The sequence below is a fragment of the Rutidosis leptorrhynchoides genome, chromosome 3 (assembly GCF_046630445.1).
Source record: "Rutidosis leptorrhynchoides isolate AG116_Rl617_1_P2 chromosome 3, CSIRO_AGI_Rlap_v1, whole genome shotgun sequence".
Classification (NCBI taxonomy): domain Eukaryota; kingdom Viridiplantae; phylum Streptophyta; class Magnoliopsida; order Asterales; family Asteraceae; genus Rutidosis; species Rutidosis leptorrhynchoides.
The window spans coordinates 386,062,025-386,078,980 of NC_092335.1; the positions used below are offsets into that span (position 1 = coordinate 386,062,025).

At 33.5% G+C, this 16,956-nt stretch overlaps 2 protein-coding genes across 2 annotated transcripts; both read left to right on the top strand.

The window, feature by feature from the left end:
* The first annotated feature begins 642 nt into the window (after positions 1-642).
* Positions 643-1,503, top strand: LOC139901320 (uncharacterized mitochondrial protein AtMg00810-like). The gene has a single exon (XM_071884048.1). It carries the CDS (start codon positions 643-645, stop codon positions 1,501-1,503), a length of 861 nt encoding a protein of 286 aa, XP_071740149.1.
* A 6,128-nt stretch (positions 1,504-7,631) lies between these two features.
* Positions 7,632-8,225, top strand: LOC139901322 (uncharacterized). The gene has a single exon (XM_071884050.1). The coding sequence runs from the start codon at positions 7,632-7,634 to the stop codon at positions 8,223-8,225; it is 594 nt and encodes a 197-aa protein (XP_071740151.1).
* The last annotated feature ends 8,731 nt before the right edge of the window (positions 8,226-16,956 follow it).

A 16,956-nucleotide genomic window follows, 5' to 3' on the forward strand; every position in this document is an offset into this window, starting at 1 on the left:
AGACTACATCTTCCTCCACCTCCACTCACCCCATGATCACCCGTACTCACGATGGAACCACAAAACCTGTGCAATGTCTCAACCTTCACACCAGTGTCATTTCTCCTGTTCCTCGTACTTATCCTAAGGCCCTTCACGACCCTAATTGGAAACAAGCTATGACTGATGAATATAATGCTTTAATTAATAACAGTACTTGGACACTTGTGCCTCGACCATTGGACATGACGCTCCATGTGGTTATTTAAGCACAAGTTTAATGCATACGGTAATTTTAGCAGGTATAAGGCTCGACTCATTGCTAACGGTCGAAGCCAATAGGTTGTTATTGATTGTAATGAGACCTTCAGCTCGGTTGTTAAACCGACATTGATTCGTACTGTACTCAGTTTGGCGGTATCTCGACACTGGCCAGTTCATCAGCTAGATGTCAAGAACGCCTTTATTCACGGACAGCTTTCGGAGACTGTCTATATGCACCAGCCACCAGGGTTTCAGCATCCTCAGTACCCGGATCATGTCTGCCTTTTGAAGAAATCTTTATATGGCCTTAAGCAGGCCCCTCGTGCATGGTTTCAGCGGTTTGCAGATTATGCTCAGCGAATTGGATTTCACCAGAGCTGATGTGACACTTCTATTTTTATGTATCACCAGGGTTTGGATACAGCATACCTGTTATTATATGTTGATGCTATTGTGTTGACTGCCTCCTCTACAGGCTTAGTCAAACGGATTATTGCTTCCTTACATAAGGAATTTGCTATGACTGATTTAGGCCCGCTGAACTACTTCCTTGGCATTCATGCTACTCGTACTGCGTCTAGTATTTTCCTCTCCCAGAAACAGTACGCCTCCGAGATCATTGAGCGGGCTGGTATGCCCTCATGTCATCCTTGTAGGACCCCGGTCGAAGCGGGTGCCAAACTTACTAGTCATGGTCCCCCTGTTAAGGACCCCACTATCTATCGCAGTCTTGCAGGTGCACTACAATATCTTACATATACGCGACCAGACATCTCCTACGCTATTCAGCAGATCTGTCTCTTCATGCATGACCCTCGAGAGCAACACATGCACGCTCTCAAGCGGATCATTTGTTACATTCATGGTACCGCTGACCTTAGTCTACAACTATATGCATCTTCTCCAACCACATTGGTCGCTTATTCTGACGCTGACTGGGCAGGTTGTCCCACCACCAGACGATCCACCTCAGGCTATTGTGTTTTCCTCGGTAACAATCTACTGTCATGGTCTTCTAAGAGGCAACTCACGCCTTCTCGTTCCAGTGCAGAGGCGGAATATCGGGGAGTTGCCAATGCCGTTGCCGAGACTTGTTGGATCCGTAATCTTTTGCGGGAGCTTCATTGTCCTCTTACTTCTGCTACCTTAGTTTACTGTGATAATGTCAGCTCCGTCTACCTCTCTACTAATCCGGTTCAACATCAGCGAACCAAGCACATTGAGATCAATATTCACTTTGTTCGTGATCTAGTTGCTTAGGGACAGGTACGGGTCTTACATGTTCCATCCAGATACCAGTTTGCTGACATCTTCAACAAAGGGCTCCCTTATGCACTGTTTGACGAGTTCAGATCCAGCTTGAGCGTCCGGAGTACTCCCGCTCAAACTGCGGGGGGATGTTAGACTAGATATTTAGCCCATGACCTATATATGTGGCGGATCTAGGAATGGTATTCAGTGGTGTCACTGTTATAACTCAAAAAAAATTCTACCAGTGGCGAGTGGCGAATCCATAATTTTTTTTAAGGGGGGCTAAAAAATATTTCTACCAATCAAATGTATTTTTTTGTTTACTTTCTAGTCTTACCTCTTACTTTTTATCCATCTTTTTGTCCTAAAATAAGGACAAAAAAGATTTTTATCACATTATTTTTTGATCCATTTATAAAACTAAACAATTAATTTAGGATATCTCAAAATAAAATACCAGACAACAAAGTTGAGACGGAAGTAGTAATTATTATCGAAAAGAAAGAAAAGAAAAGGTTAAATATATTCTATTATACTTACTAGTTAACATAATCTATTCCTTTTAATTTTAAATAATAATAAAAAGTCACTGATGAATGACGTGAGAGGATAGGGGTACACCCATTTCAACGTGAGTCATATCAATTCATCACTTATTCTTTATTTCTCTTTCATCTTCATTTTTCTATCATCATCTTCATCCTAAACTCATTTTTCCATCTCCAACTGATATTCACCTTCAACCATTTTCTTGCAAAAATTATATAAAATTTCATGAAAGTATTCTTTTTTCACCGAGAAAGGATCTAATCTGGGTGTCCCAAGCAGGATTCGGCTTTATCCACTGGTGTCACTAGTTAAAAACCTAAAAAAAAATTCACTGCATCACGTATTTCACTATTGTTCTGTGCTACCACTCGATGTATACTAGGTCCCCCCTGGCCTATATTATTTGTATTGTATGGGCTCAGCCCAATCAGCTTGGTTAGGGTTATTTGCCTATATATGGCTTTGTGTTATGTACGTATGGCATCAATCAATAAACAACATATCATTTGTTAACAAGGTTTACCGAATTTTAAGGGAATTTGATTGAATTGGAATTGAATCTCTTATTTGTTGAAATATTTTGAAAAGAAATTAATTCCTTGAAATCTTGAAATTACTTCATCTATGAAATGTTCATTTATTCAAGATATTTGATAGATTTGAATTTATTCCAACATTGAATCCATGAAAAATGAAGACATCATAATATTTACGTTTATATTTTACGTACATTTTTACTCGCGAATCGACATGCTTTTTCACGGCACGTTTACGACACGTGTTTTCGCAACGCGTTTTCGCGGCGCATTTTCGCAGTGCGTTTTCAAGGCGCGTTTTCAATTCGCGTTTTCGATTCGCGAATTTGAAAACTTCAATTGGAAACGCGAGTCAGAAAATGAAATACGAAAATTGCAAACGTAAAATTTTTTGTATAACCTTTTAGTAATCTTATAAAGTGGAATTCAATTCTATTCCATGTCAATAAAAACACATTTTTGCACAATATCTAGAAAGAATATGTAGAACAACGAACATGACATGTGGCAGCATGGTCTCGTACAAAATGAATAATGTGTTTCGTCCGCGTTGAACCGGATTAGAAAAATGATAAACGACACTCACGTTATCATAACAAACGAGAGTAGCAGAAAAGAACGTAAGTGAAGCTCACATAAACGGTTACTTTTAAGACATGGTATTCAAGATATGGTATTTAAGATATGGTATGTAATGCAACAGGCCAACAGCAATAGTACATTAGTACCTATACGGTAAGATTATTACTTTTTACTATGAACCCGTATTTGGGGTATCGTCCAACCTATAGTAATCTTACCCACAAGTCAAAAGAAATGGAGATTGTTGATAAAGAAGATAACTTTTTTAATATTAGAAAACTACCTGCGAATAATGAGTATATTACCCAACCATCAACTGTGGAGGGATATTGAGTTGTCACATTGAAAATGAGACAACTTAAAACACGATATTTTTGATGGCTTTATAAAAAGAAAAACGAATTATTCACTTTTGGGCCTTTGCACTTTTTGAAAAATGTAAGTAGCAAATGCTAAATGAAGTCAAACACCAACTATGATTCCATTTTAGTCAATCACGCGTTTTATTACCAATGTGACTTGAACAACATTCTTATATAGTGCTCTCCATTCCAAAGATGTACACATGCCAAGTAGATAAATATTCATTAGTGTAATAGTGTTAGTCATGATGCTCGCAAAGCGGGTAGTAGTTTTAGGATTAGTCCGCTCGTAAAGCAAGCCCGAAACCCAAGTATATTTTTAAAAAAATTTTGTGTTAAGAGTAATGATAAATACACGATTTTCTTTTTTGATAAATGTACCATATTTATACATTTTTAGTTTGTACAATATAATCTAAAGTTTGATGCATATCAACATCTAACCCGAGTGACTAACCTTTCATTAACTCATAACTTGACACTAAATTTTTCATGACCGAAGTTAGAACCGGACCGAATATTAATGGTCCGGTATTTTCATAAAAAATTGAGTTTCGGTCCGGTCTGGGTATTATCTGGTCCGGTTCGGGTATGGACCATGCAAAGCCCTACTCATTAGTACGTATGTATGTATTTGAAATCATGTGTATATTTAAAAGTTATGAATCTTTTCATTAATCTTGTGTGAATAAGATCTTGTGTGAATAAGTTTATTTAAGTTATATGTATGTTGATATATTACAAAACTTGATAAATAATAATTATTTTGAATATATACATATTCAAAAGTGGAATATTTAAGTGAGACCTATATAAATATTCTTTTCTTTTTCTTTAATAATGACATGTATGCTAAAATATTTTAAGAAATTAGCATAAATAATTTCATTGAAATTATAATTATGTTAAAGGTTATAATATATCTATCAAACTTGTATAAATACATTTTTCTTTACAATATATTGTTTGAAAATATATGAAATTACCTTGTCTAATTGTGTTAACTTTGTAAACCAATTATAGTATTGTATTTCATTGGAAATCTTATTACTTGACAATATTATATATTTATATAAAAATTTCAATAATAAATGATTAAGTATATTTAACAAGCATAAAAATAAATAATGTTTAATGTGTAGACCATCCAATCATATTTTATCTTCTACTTCAATGGTGATCACAATATTATCTTCTACTTCAATGGTGATCGCAGCTCAAACCTTTAGATAAAAGCATCTTAAAAAACAAACACTGTAACCACTAAACCATTCAAAAAGCAAAAAAAAGAATGAATACTAGTAATAGAGGAAAACAAACAATATAAAGGACAAGAAACAAATATCAACTCACTCTTGCCCACTACCTTCTCAAACAACAACGTAACAACATGATAGTGTAGCAAGGCTGAACTCATTGCAAGATTTAATTTATTATTGCAGCAAGATCCTATGTGTGAGAGAGGAGAGAGAAACCAAGAGAGAGAAAGTGAGAAATTTGAATGGAGAGAAGTGAGGAGACAAAAAAAGCGCACGAGTGAGAGTCGAGAATCTTATAGCGGGGACTATGGGGGTTGTAATTCGTGTCTAACCGGAAATCATTTGAAATCGTTTTTCTTCTTCAATTTCCCGGAAGAATGGGTGTGGTGGAGCTATGGAGGATGTTCAATAACTATGGATGGGTTAGAGATGTGTTCATGCCAAAGAAAAGACTAAGAAACAGGATGAAGTTTGCCTTTGCTCGATTCGGGAATGTAGATGATGCAGAAAAACTTCACAAAACGATGGGCGACATTAATATCGATGGCCAAACCTTGAAAATCTTCAAAGCAAGAGAGAGAGGTGCCATCCCTGTTGAAAAACATCCAAGCCCTATAAAGGATGAGGGGGCAGGCGTAAAAAGAAATCTTAAGGCTAACAAACCAATCCCAAATTCATTCCGAGATGATAGGAGATTTAATGAAGTAGTAGGAAGAAGAAGAGTAGGGATCAACTTACAAGACCAAAGGGAACCCATCCACAACAGGAAGAGTGGCTATTCTGGTCTGCAAGATCTGAGAGATACCATCCTCAACAGGAAGCATGAAGACTCTGGTACATCTAAAAACCCGAATGAGCTTACAGTAGTTATCAGCGACGAAGAAGATAATCTAAATATTATGAAGCGGGCTATTGTTGGAGAGGTCAAAAAGGTGGAATACCTTGATAACCTCAAATCTATTTGTGATGCTGAAGGGTTAACAGATTACGAGATTAAATATCTTGGTGGGTTAGAGATGATGCTTGTGTTCAAAGATGAGTTAACAGTGAAGAACATCCTGGAGAATGATGACCACTTCATCAAAACCTGGCTATCAAATCTCAGAAACGGGGATACCCCTATAACGCCGGGGAGTCACTTAACATGGCTCAATGTCATGGGTGTCCCGGTAAAATACTGGTCCGAGCATACATTCAGAACAATCGCAAATTGGTAGGGTCAAATTCTCCTGACAGATAATTGCTCTTTTGAGGGTAACCAAAGTTTAGTCGCTGGAAGGGTTTTAGTGAAGGTCTGGGGACATAAGCTAGTAAACAAAATAATCAATTTATGTGTAGGGCCACGATTATATTATGTTAAAGTAATTGAAGAATTGGGTGATGTTATTGAGATCGATCTAAACGAAGACAGCGGTAGTAATTGGGAAAAGGATAACTCTGATGATGATGCTAGCTCTGAGAGTGAAGACAATAATTGTAGTTCTGATGAAGAAGGTTTAATCAATGAAGATGAAATCACCGGAAAACGCATGCCGGAAAAACCCTTGGATGACGTGGCATCGGGTTTTGTAGACACCGCGGTAACAACACTGACAATAAAAGTGGTGACTCTCCAGTTCCCGATTCATTTAATGATAATGCTGTCAGTCGAGAAAAGCCTGCAGACAATATGATTGGGCAAGATGAATCGACGGGGTTCTCTTCAAGCAACCCTAATGATGTTAGGCCAAATAATGTTGAAGAGCCCAATCTAGTATCCAATCCAACCAACACTTCTATTGATGTTGATGCAAATGTTGGGCCTGTCTCTAGTTCGAAGCCCAAAGCAGATAAGCCCATTAAAAATGTATCTAGAGAAAAGCATGTTGAGGACGGGCCCCAACTTAACTCTAAGCCCAAAATTGACGAGCCTAATGAAGAAATAATGAAGAAGGTACAGGTTGAGGGTATTAGCGGATCTGATGTTGTCAACAAAACCATTCCCGTCGATGAAGTATTGGTTGAATCTGATAATTTCGAAGATGAAACTACTCCGTACCATGCCTACATACGAGATGATGGAATCAATATTGAAATCCCTTCAATAAGGCAGAGCATCTCAAAGGATGGCAGTCATAATTTATGCAATTGGAGAGCCTCTTCTGTAATGCGATTAAAGTGTTATGCAAGATCCAAGTGTAATTCGAAAGGCAACATGAAAAAAGGAAAATCATCCAATATTGAACATTCGACTGATTCAAAGAAGGGTAAAGCCGACAAGAAGTATGACTTGAAGAATGACAGAGATTCTAACCGTGATCGTAGGGGTGCAAGAATTCTAAATTCCAGAATTCCAGCTCGAATTTAGGTGGCAAATTATCTAGCAATTCGGATAGAAGTGTCGGCATGGATGAATTCGCCAAATAAATCAGACTCGAATGGGAAGAAGGACAGGTCTAACCTCCCCCTTCCTCTCTTCTTAGTTTCATTATTATTATTTTTTATGAAAATTCTTTCATTAGATATTTGTGGGTTCGGGTCGGGCAAAGATAGTAAACTAGGTGACTTTAGAAAACTTGTTGTTCGAGAAAAACCGGATGTTATTGCACTTCAAGAAACGAAGTGCAAATTGGTAGATAGGAATTGGATAAGTATGTTTTAGGGGTCTGATGGGGTTGAATTTGTGCAAAAAGGAATGGTTGGGAAATCGGGGGGGGACATTATTAATTTGGGATCGCGAAGAATTCCTTGCGGAACAAGTATTCATTGATGATTTCTGTATAGCAGTTAGTGGAAAATGAAAAGGGCGGGATGTGAATTCTTTTATTGTTAATATTTATGGGCCTCACAATGATACTAACAAACTAAAAATGTGGACGAGTCTTGAGAAATTTGTAGGTAACTTTGATGCGGCTTGGATCCTGTGCGGTGATTTTAATGAGGTTCGAGACGAATCCGAAAGGCAAAACTGTGAATTTAACGAAAGACGTGCGGAATGGTTCAATGAATTCATCAACCGATCGAGACTAATTGATGTTCCAATGGGGGGAAAGAGATTCACGAGAATTTGTGACAAAGGAATTAAATTTAGTAAACTCGACAGATTCTTGATTTCGGAAGAGGTTAACAATATGTGGAGCGAGTTATCAGTCCTAGCTCTTGAACGTAATTTATCGGATCATTGCCCGATAATCCTTAGAGATAGATTGATTGACTTTGGACCAAAACCTATAAATATCTTTGACGAATGGTTAGAAGCGGAAGGGTCAATCGAGGTTATAACCAATGCCTGGAACAAAGTAGTACAAGGTCGCAGGTTGGATTGCAAGTTCCGAAATAAATTGAAGAATGTCAAAACTGCACTAAAAGAATGGAGCCGCACCTCATTTAGTGACATTGATGCTGAGATTGAGGTCCTTAAAAATAAGGCCATGGCATGGGAATGCATGGCTGAGACACGTTGAGATGACCCGTCCTAATCCATAAGGATTAATACAATAACATATGGTTACATTGCGAGGTATTTGACCTCTATATGATACATTTTACAAACATTGCATTCGTTTTTAAAAGACAACCTTTCATTACATCGAAAGTTGACAAGTATGCATACCCTATCATAATATATCCAAACTATAGATGACTTAATATGTCATTTACTTAATAATGATCTTTATTGAACTCAACGACTTGAATGCAATGTCCTTTGAAATATGTCATGTATGACTCCAAGTATTATCTTTAAAATGAGCAAATTCACAGCGGAAGATTTCTTTCAAACCTGAGAATAAACATGCTTTCAAGTGTCAACCAAAAGGTTGGTGAGTTCATTAGTTTATCATAATCGATTATTTCCATAATTTTTAATAGACCACAAGATTTTTATTTCCATTTCTCATAAACAACATCTCATATCAGGCATTTCGCAAAAACTGCATAGAGATAAAAATCATTCATATGATGAACACTTGGTAATCGACATTAACAAAACGCATCTAGAATATCCCCATCATTCCGGGACTCTCATCGGACATGATAAAATCGAAGTACTAAAGCATCCGTACCCCGGATGGGGTTTGTTAGGTCCAATATATCTATCTTTAGGATTTGCGTCAATTAGGGTTTCTGTTCCCTAATTCTTAGATTACCAGACTAAAAAGGGTGATATTCGATTCGATAATCCAACCATAGAATGTAGTTCCAATTACTTGTGTCTATTTCATAAAACATTTATAAAAGCAGCGCATGTATTCTCAGTCCCAAAAATATATATTGGAAAAGCATTTAAAAAGGGAGCAAATGAAACTCACAATAGTGTATTTCGTAGTAAAAATACATATGACGACATTGACAAATGCAAGGTTGGCCTCAGATTCAAGAACCTATATTCAGTATATATATATATATATATATATATATGTTGATCAATATCTGTTTAACAATTTAGGTCAAGTCGTAGTGTATCACAATCCTAATGCTCGAGACTGATATGCAAAAGTCGACAAAAGTCAGTTTGACCCAAAATGACTTCCAAAATTTATACATGTTTATTATATAACTTAAATATAGTCGTTTTATATACATAATATATATTTATCAGATTTTATCAGAGTAAATAATACAAGTCATATATTAATAAATAAAAATTTATATTAAAATTTTATATATGATAAAAATATATTTTTATATATCTCGAGTAATAAAATTTATATAATTCACTCAAAATCAAAAACATATAGTGGTATGTATTATTAATGTAATTATACGTGTGGTAAAAGTATCTTTGTATCATATATTTATTTGATAAAATAATAATAATAATAATAATAATGAGTAAAAGTTGTATTATTTTGTAATAATAATAATATTAATTATAATAATAACAATATTTGTATTTACTAATGATAATAATAATTTTGATAATTAATAATAATCATTTATAATAATACTAATGTCATAATAATAATATTACTAATAATGATAAAAATATTATAATCATGTTAATGATAATAACAATGTTAATAATATTGTTGTTATTAACAATACTAATAATAATAAAAATGATAATTTAAATGAAAATATAAGTTTTAAGATTTATAATGATATTTTCTAACAACCATGATAATTTTAATAATAACGATACTTAAAATATTAACTGTAGTAATAATAATATTTTATATAAAAATAATAATTCTATTCAAAATGATAATTTTTAATAATAATAATACTAAACTGATTATAATAATGATATTTTATAATAACAATGATATTTCTATTAAAAATGATAATTTTAATAAAAATGATGGTTTTAATATTAATGATACTTTTAATAATAATAATGACGATAAAAATAATAAAATGATAGTTTTGATAAAAAAAAATATTAATTATTTTAATAATAATAATAATAATAATAATAATAACAATAATAATAATAATAATAATAATAATAATAATAATAATAATAATAATAATATTGATAATATTAATAATAACCTTAATGATAATAACGATAGTAATAATAATAACAATAACAATTTTTAATGATAATACTTATATTAATAATGATAATGATAATAATAATAATATTAATTATTTGATAATAATAATAATGACGATAATAACGACGATAACGATAACGATAACGATAATGATAATGATAACGATAACGATAACGACGATCGTAATAATAATAATAATTTTAATAATAATACTAAAATTAATGATAATTCAGTTGACTATATCTTTTAATCCGTTCATCGAAACCATACGCTTTCTAAATGAAAAGTTATTAATTTTTCGACAGATTTCCAACGACATGCATATCATATACCTTATCTCAGTAGCATATGTATTAAATTCATGATTAATCATAAACTATATAACGACAAAAATAAACATTCAAGCATGCATAATCATATATACTCGAGCACTAGTCAGGGATACACTATTAATATATTAAAGATAGGATGTGAATGCTCACGTATCAATATTGTGATTCAATATTGCAGGAAAGTACGTAGACGCAACGGAGATGATAAATACTAGGTTTGACTCATGAGCATATCCCAAGAACATAACCCATAACCTCCATAGCTATAACCCATAATTTCCTTTTCTCTATCCCACTCGAAAAACCGTTTTGTAAACACTCGGACAGAACCTCGTCGTAGTATTTTATATAAATACTAATAATAATATTATGCTAGTAATAATAAGATTATTATTAATAATCCTAATATTATTATTAATAATAATAATATAAATATAATATATACGGAGGGAGCAATATCTATGAGTGAGTATGTGTGTGTGTGCAGAAAATGAATTCGATTGAGCTTTTAAAGACTTGGCCACCCCTCCTAGCCATGCGATCGCATGGTTTAGAAGGCAAGTTTCCATGCAATCGCATGGGAGCCTATGCCAGCTCATATTGCACTCGATTAAGGCTGCCGACACTTCTTTATTATTATTATATATATTATATTTAATTTATATAATTATATATATAATAATATATTCTAATGCATAGTTAAAACATAAAATTAGTTCCGATGACATGTACGTTGGAAAACGGTTTATGTCACGGTTCCAGTTTATCGAACATTGTTACGTACGCTTATAAAACTTGTACTTTACGTTTCGTGACTCGTACCCTTATCAAAATATAGACTAAAATCATTGATAAACTATGTTACACGAGGTGTAACTTATACATTTGAGTGTTTTGGTCATTTGCTTCTATAAATCAACTTCTCGTTGTTTATTAAAATATATTTAATAATATATATATATATATATATATATATATATATATATATATATATATATATATATATATATATATATATATATATATATATATATATATATATATATATATATATATATATATAATATTACTTAAATCAAAACGTTTTATAACTATATTAATATTACATTGTAAAATATATATATATATATATATATATATATATATATATATATATATCTTTATTTTAGAAATATAATTTATATATATATAATTGAAATATTTACTTAATATAATATTTAATTTTTCAAAACCAATTATATTTCAAGGTTCGTTTTATATAAGTTAACTCGTTTAAATAATAACAGTTATTATATCAAATAATTTTTTTTTTAATTATATGAAAACTTAAATAATTAATTTATCAAGGAACACGAGGCAATCAATGTAAAGTATTCTTTTGCAAATTAAACAGAAATCTCCACTAACTTTTGACTAACTCTCGTTAATGACACTTTTGTTCTTACTTGTAAATCACTTTAACATTTATTCCGAATACCGTTAAAAAGGAAAAGTTTCCTAAATCAAAGTGGACCTCTCAACAGAGACCCGTAATCATCACAAAGTATCTGATAACTCAATTATTTGATATCATCTCTTAATTCCATCGGTAAATACGATCATGTAAAGTATTATACCTAATACTTTGTTTACGGTTTCAAGTTATAATATATATATATATATATATATATATATATATATATATATATATATATATATATATATATATATATATACAATCATATCCATTTGTATAATAGTTCATGAATCGTCGAAATTTGCTCGAGGTTAAATGAATGTATGAACACAGTTTAAATTTCTTGAAATTCAACTTAACAAACTTTGCTTATCATGTCGGAATAATATAAAGATAAAGTTTAAATTTGGTCGGAAATTTCCGGGTTGTCCCAGTACCTACCCGTTAAAGAAATTCTGTCCCGAAATTTGATTGGGATGGTCATGGCTGACAATAAGTATGTTTTCATGACTAATATGAATTGAAAATTAGAGTTTTATCGTCATTGAGTAATATGGATAAAACAACTCGATTATGTGAAGAATACGAGTGAAGCTATTGCAAAAGAGTAAAATAAGTAAATGTAGATTCGTCATATCTTTTGACGTAGATAGGATTGATTTTCGGAGTTCAAGGGATTTAGAGAAAATCTTCGTGATAAGATATGATTCTTCGGTAATTAAGAAAATTAGAATCCTCTTCGGTTAATTGCGATGATCTGTCTCGATTGCTCGATCTGCTATTTTACTATAAATCCACTCTCTTCGTTTCCTTATTTTTCATAGCTCACATCCTCTATTCTTTCTCCCTCAGCTCATACTTTAAAGCATTTTTCAATATGCTCCATCCGGTTCTAATTCTTGATATACTCCTAACTTTTATATCCGTCATTCTTCTTTTTCATCTACCGCCGGAAGAATTTATTTACTTCTACTATACTCTTGGTTTTATAGTGTTTTTAGTTCTCCCGTGTCTTTACATTGCAATACTTATTGATATACACGGTTTGTAATTTATGCGCTGTCGTCGGGCTTTATATCTTTCGTTATTTTTCGAAGTCCCTGCTCTTGTCTTTCTATAATCATTGACATCCACAGTTAATGCTCTCGCATATTTGCTGCGATTTATACTCCCATTTCTATTTCGGAGCTTCATGCTCTGTTTTCTCTTCTATCCATTAAGCACAGCAAGTAATGGTCCAGAATTCGTAGGTATGAAATTTCGAATGAACATGGCTAATGTTCTAAGAGAGAGATTGTATTAGCACGATCTTGATTGGTTAAATTACCATAATTCACGGGAAAAGAAAGAACTATCAAGAAATATGTTCTTGATATAATTAGAGATCAAGTAGAATGCAAGAGTCGTGTAACATGGCACATGATGACGGTATGGTCTGTGAATCATCATGTTTCATTAGAAACTCAGCATGACTTACTGTAATATAATCACGTTGATCAAGTGTCATTATATTATACTAACTCATGCTTCAGTTCCCAACACTACTTCAAAACATTCATATTTTAAATTCAAATATCTCAAAATTTAGAAACTAAAATAGTTTCTTTTATGATATAAAACTGATAGCACGAAGAGATAAATATTCTCAGATGAAAGTAGTTATGAATATGTCTTCAGAAATATCGAAGATATTTATAATGAAAGATTTGATAATATCTTAGAATATCTAAGATCAGAGGATGATGAAAAATATTGTCCGCAAGAGTTTAGAGTAAGGAGCAAGGTATTCGCTAAAGACTTCAGCAGACACTTAATCATTTGGATTCTTTGAAGGCAGATTTAGTCTTTGTGATTTGTCCACAGCCTCCTTCATGGTTTGCTCAATCCGTTTTCCAGTTCCAAACCTTCTCTTTTTCTGAGCTTTGCCAACACACTATTCTTTATCATCAAACTTTTGACTGTTAAGGTCGTTTACGGTTTTTGCTGCTTCATCAGCATTTTTCTAAAAATTCGGAGAACTAGTTAGCAGTTTAGGGTGTTTTTCAGAAACTTCACATTCGAAGTATGTAAGTCTTTGAGATAGACGTTATATGTATATATATAACTGTTGGCGTAGAATTGCTGCAAAATTCGAGAATAATGATTCAAGCTTTTTGGTATGGCAACTACCATTACAAGATGCAGATTGTAGCAACCCGACAAAATTGTCATTGACGGCGCCGTCTACTTAGGTCTCGTTACGTGGTCATAAGTCTTTAAAACAACGTTTGACCAAAGATATGTCGTATTCATTTCAAATGTAAGAGTGTTTCAAAGTTTACAAGAATTGTTCAACCAAAAGTTACGTTACTAAGTTATAAGTACAATTAAAACCTATGAGACACAATTTTAGATAAAGTCAAAAGACGCTCCACGTATGCATGTATACTCGACATCCAAGTAAGTATCAAAAGTAATGAGCGGAAGCATGTATCACAAAACGTTCAAGGACCTGAGAAAAACATAGGAATCTGTCAACGAAAACGTTGGTGAAATCATAGGTTTAAGTAAGTATGTACAAATGAACCACAAGATTTATATCATTGAAATAATAGTAAACCATTCTAAAATTGTTATCACGAGCACCCAATTATCAAGGCTTAACTTTCCATCCATAGAACCCCATCACAATAGTGTTAGAACATACACTGTTTCTCGAAAATATATTTCATCCGAATAATGGTAGCGAACCGTCCGAATGAGGGTTTGTCAAACCCATATGGCCATACAACATAAGTTCTCGCTTACACCCGGCAAGTGTAACTAATGATAATCGAATTGAGGATTTTGTTCTAACTCGTATGTAGAATGTTTATTTTCTTGTACTTGTGTTCACTTAGTAAAATGAAACGTTTATGTTTTCTCATCCCAAATGTAAGTTCAAAAGAGTAAAAGTGGGACTATGATCTCACCTCAAGTGCACGTATGTAAAAGTACTTCGACAAGTAAACGTGTGCAAGAACGAATGCTAGTCTTGACCTAAACAAATAGGTTTGTATCAATATCGGTAAACACGGTCGGTCAAAGTGTTCAATTAATCCTATGGATCGTTACGACTCGATTACTATAGCATGTGAGTTAAGTTGTCACGTTTCATGCAAGATACAAGTATATAAGCATGTTAGAACGATTGCACAAACATTTGGTTAAGTTTGATTAAAAGTCAACTTGGGTCGGGTCAAAGTCAACGAAAAAGTCAACACATTCGGGTCGGGTCTCGAACTATTTTTCTGAGGTTTTTAATCATATATGAGCATGTTAGAACAAGTTACATGTGAATCGGAGGTGCGTAGCATAGCAAACATTTTTCGTAAAATGGCAAACCAAAACAGTCCCTGGCAGTGCATCTGGACGGCGTCCAGATTTGCTGGACGGTGTCCAGCATTGAAGGACTGGACGGCGTCCAAGAATCTGGACGGCGTCCAGATCAGTATGCAGGTCCTGTTTGCTGCAACACACAAATGCACGAACCAAAACCCAAACAATCCCAATTTATGACCCGCAAACGATCAAAACATGTATCTTATATCATCGGAAAGGTATTTTGACGAGGAAAACGACTAAACACATTTCATCAATCACTTTGACACTTACAACAACTAAAATCACATTGAATGCTCAACATTTACTACATTCAAGTTCATAAATACGGTTTGGTGATTCGGGAACTTACTACCTACATACAATACGCCGTTTCGTAGGTAATCAAGCATACAATCCAACTAAACACTTACCAACAATAATTCATGGCATTCAAGGCATCAAATGTTCACATATAGTTCTACCAAACCCTAACCAACATCACCAAAATCAATAATCAAGTTTATGAAGTTTTCTAAAACAACCTACACATCAAATTGAAGCTAGTGATACTAGTAACACAATTAAAACATGAACTTTTAACATCTAACAACTTTTAAGAAACTAAATCTCAAGAACAACACACCAAAATTTTAGTTCATGCTAGTTACTTCAAAACAACAAGATCGAGTATACAAATCATATATTCATGTTAGACTTGAGCCATAGACACTAATTAACACTTTTATAAGTTAAAAACATCAAGAACACAAAATCTAGTGATTTTAGAAAGTTACCCAAATGTAATGAAATCGGTATGGAATCGAAGAGGAAGTTGCAAGGATTCCAAATATGTAATTTGTTTTGCAAAACACTTGCTAGCTTGGATTTAGATGATGATTCTTTGGATTTGAGTTTGAGAGAAAAATGTTAAAGTAGTAAAAGAGAAAGAGATGGATGAATGGATGAGAGTGAATGTTGACCACTTTGACCTAGTAACATCTTTGGTCATTTGGCAAGTCTAGTCCCTCAAGTTTCATTCAGGTGCGTGAATTACCTCAACGAGATAATTTAAAACGCGTATCAACGGGAGATGTTATAAATATATAAAGGAATTTAAAATAAATAAACGGAAAGTAAACAGAAAAAGGCGGGATGTTACATTACCTACTCCTTAAAAGAAATTTCGTCCCGAAATTTAAGTAGGCGTAGTAGTCGTTGTTTCTTCCTTGAGATCTTGCGTTTCCGAATTTACGAATAGATGAGGATACTTCCTTTGCATTTGGTCTTGTCTTTCCCAAGTAAACTCGGGTCCCCTTTTAGCGTTCCAACGGACCTTGACAATTGGAATTCGGCTTTGTTTTAACGTTTTGATGGAGGTGTCCACAATTTCAATCGGTTCCTCCAAAAAATGAAGTTTATCATCAATGGTATGCTCCTCTAGAGGGATGATGATATCGGGTTCGGCAAGGCACTTTTTCAAGTTGGATACATGGAAGGTAGGATGAATGGAGCTCAATTGAGGCGGAAGATATAAACGATATGCAACGGTTCCAACACGCTCCAA

Excerpts from the sequence above, each read along its gene's own strand:
- LOC139901320 (XM_071884048.1), top strand. The coding sequence starts at position 643 with ATGTATCACCAGGGTTTGGATACAGCATACCTGTTATTATATGTTGAT.
- LOC139901322 (XM_071884050.1), top strand. The coding sequence starts at position 7,632 with ATGTGGACGAGTCTTGAGAAATTTGTAGGTAACTTTGATGCGGCTTGG.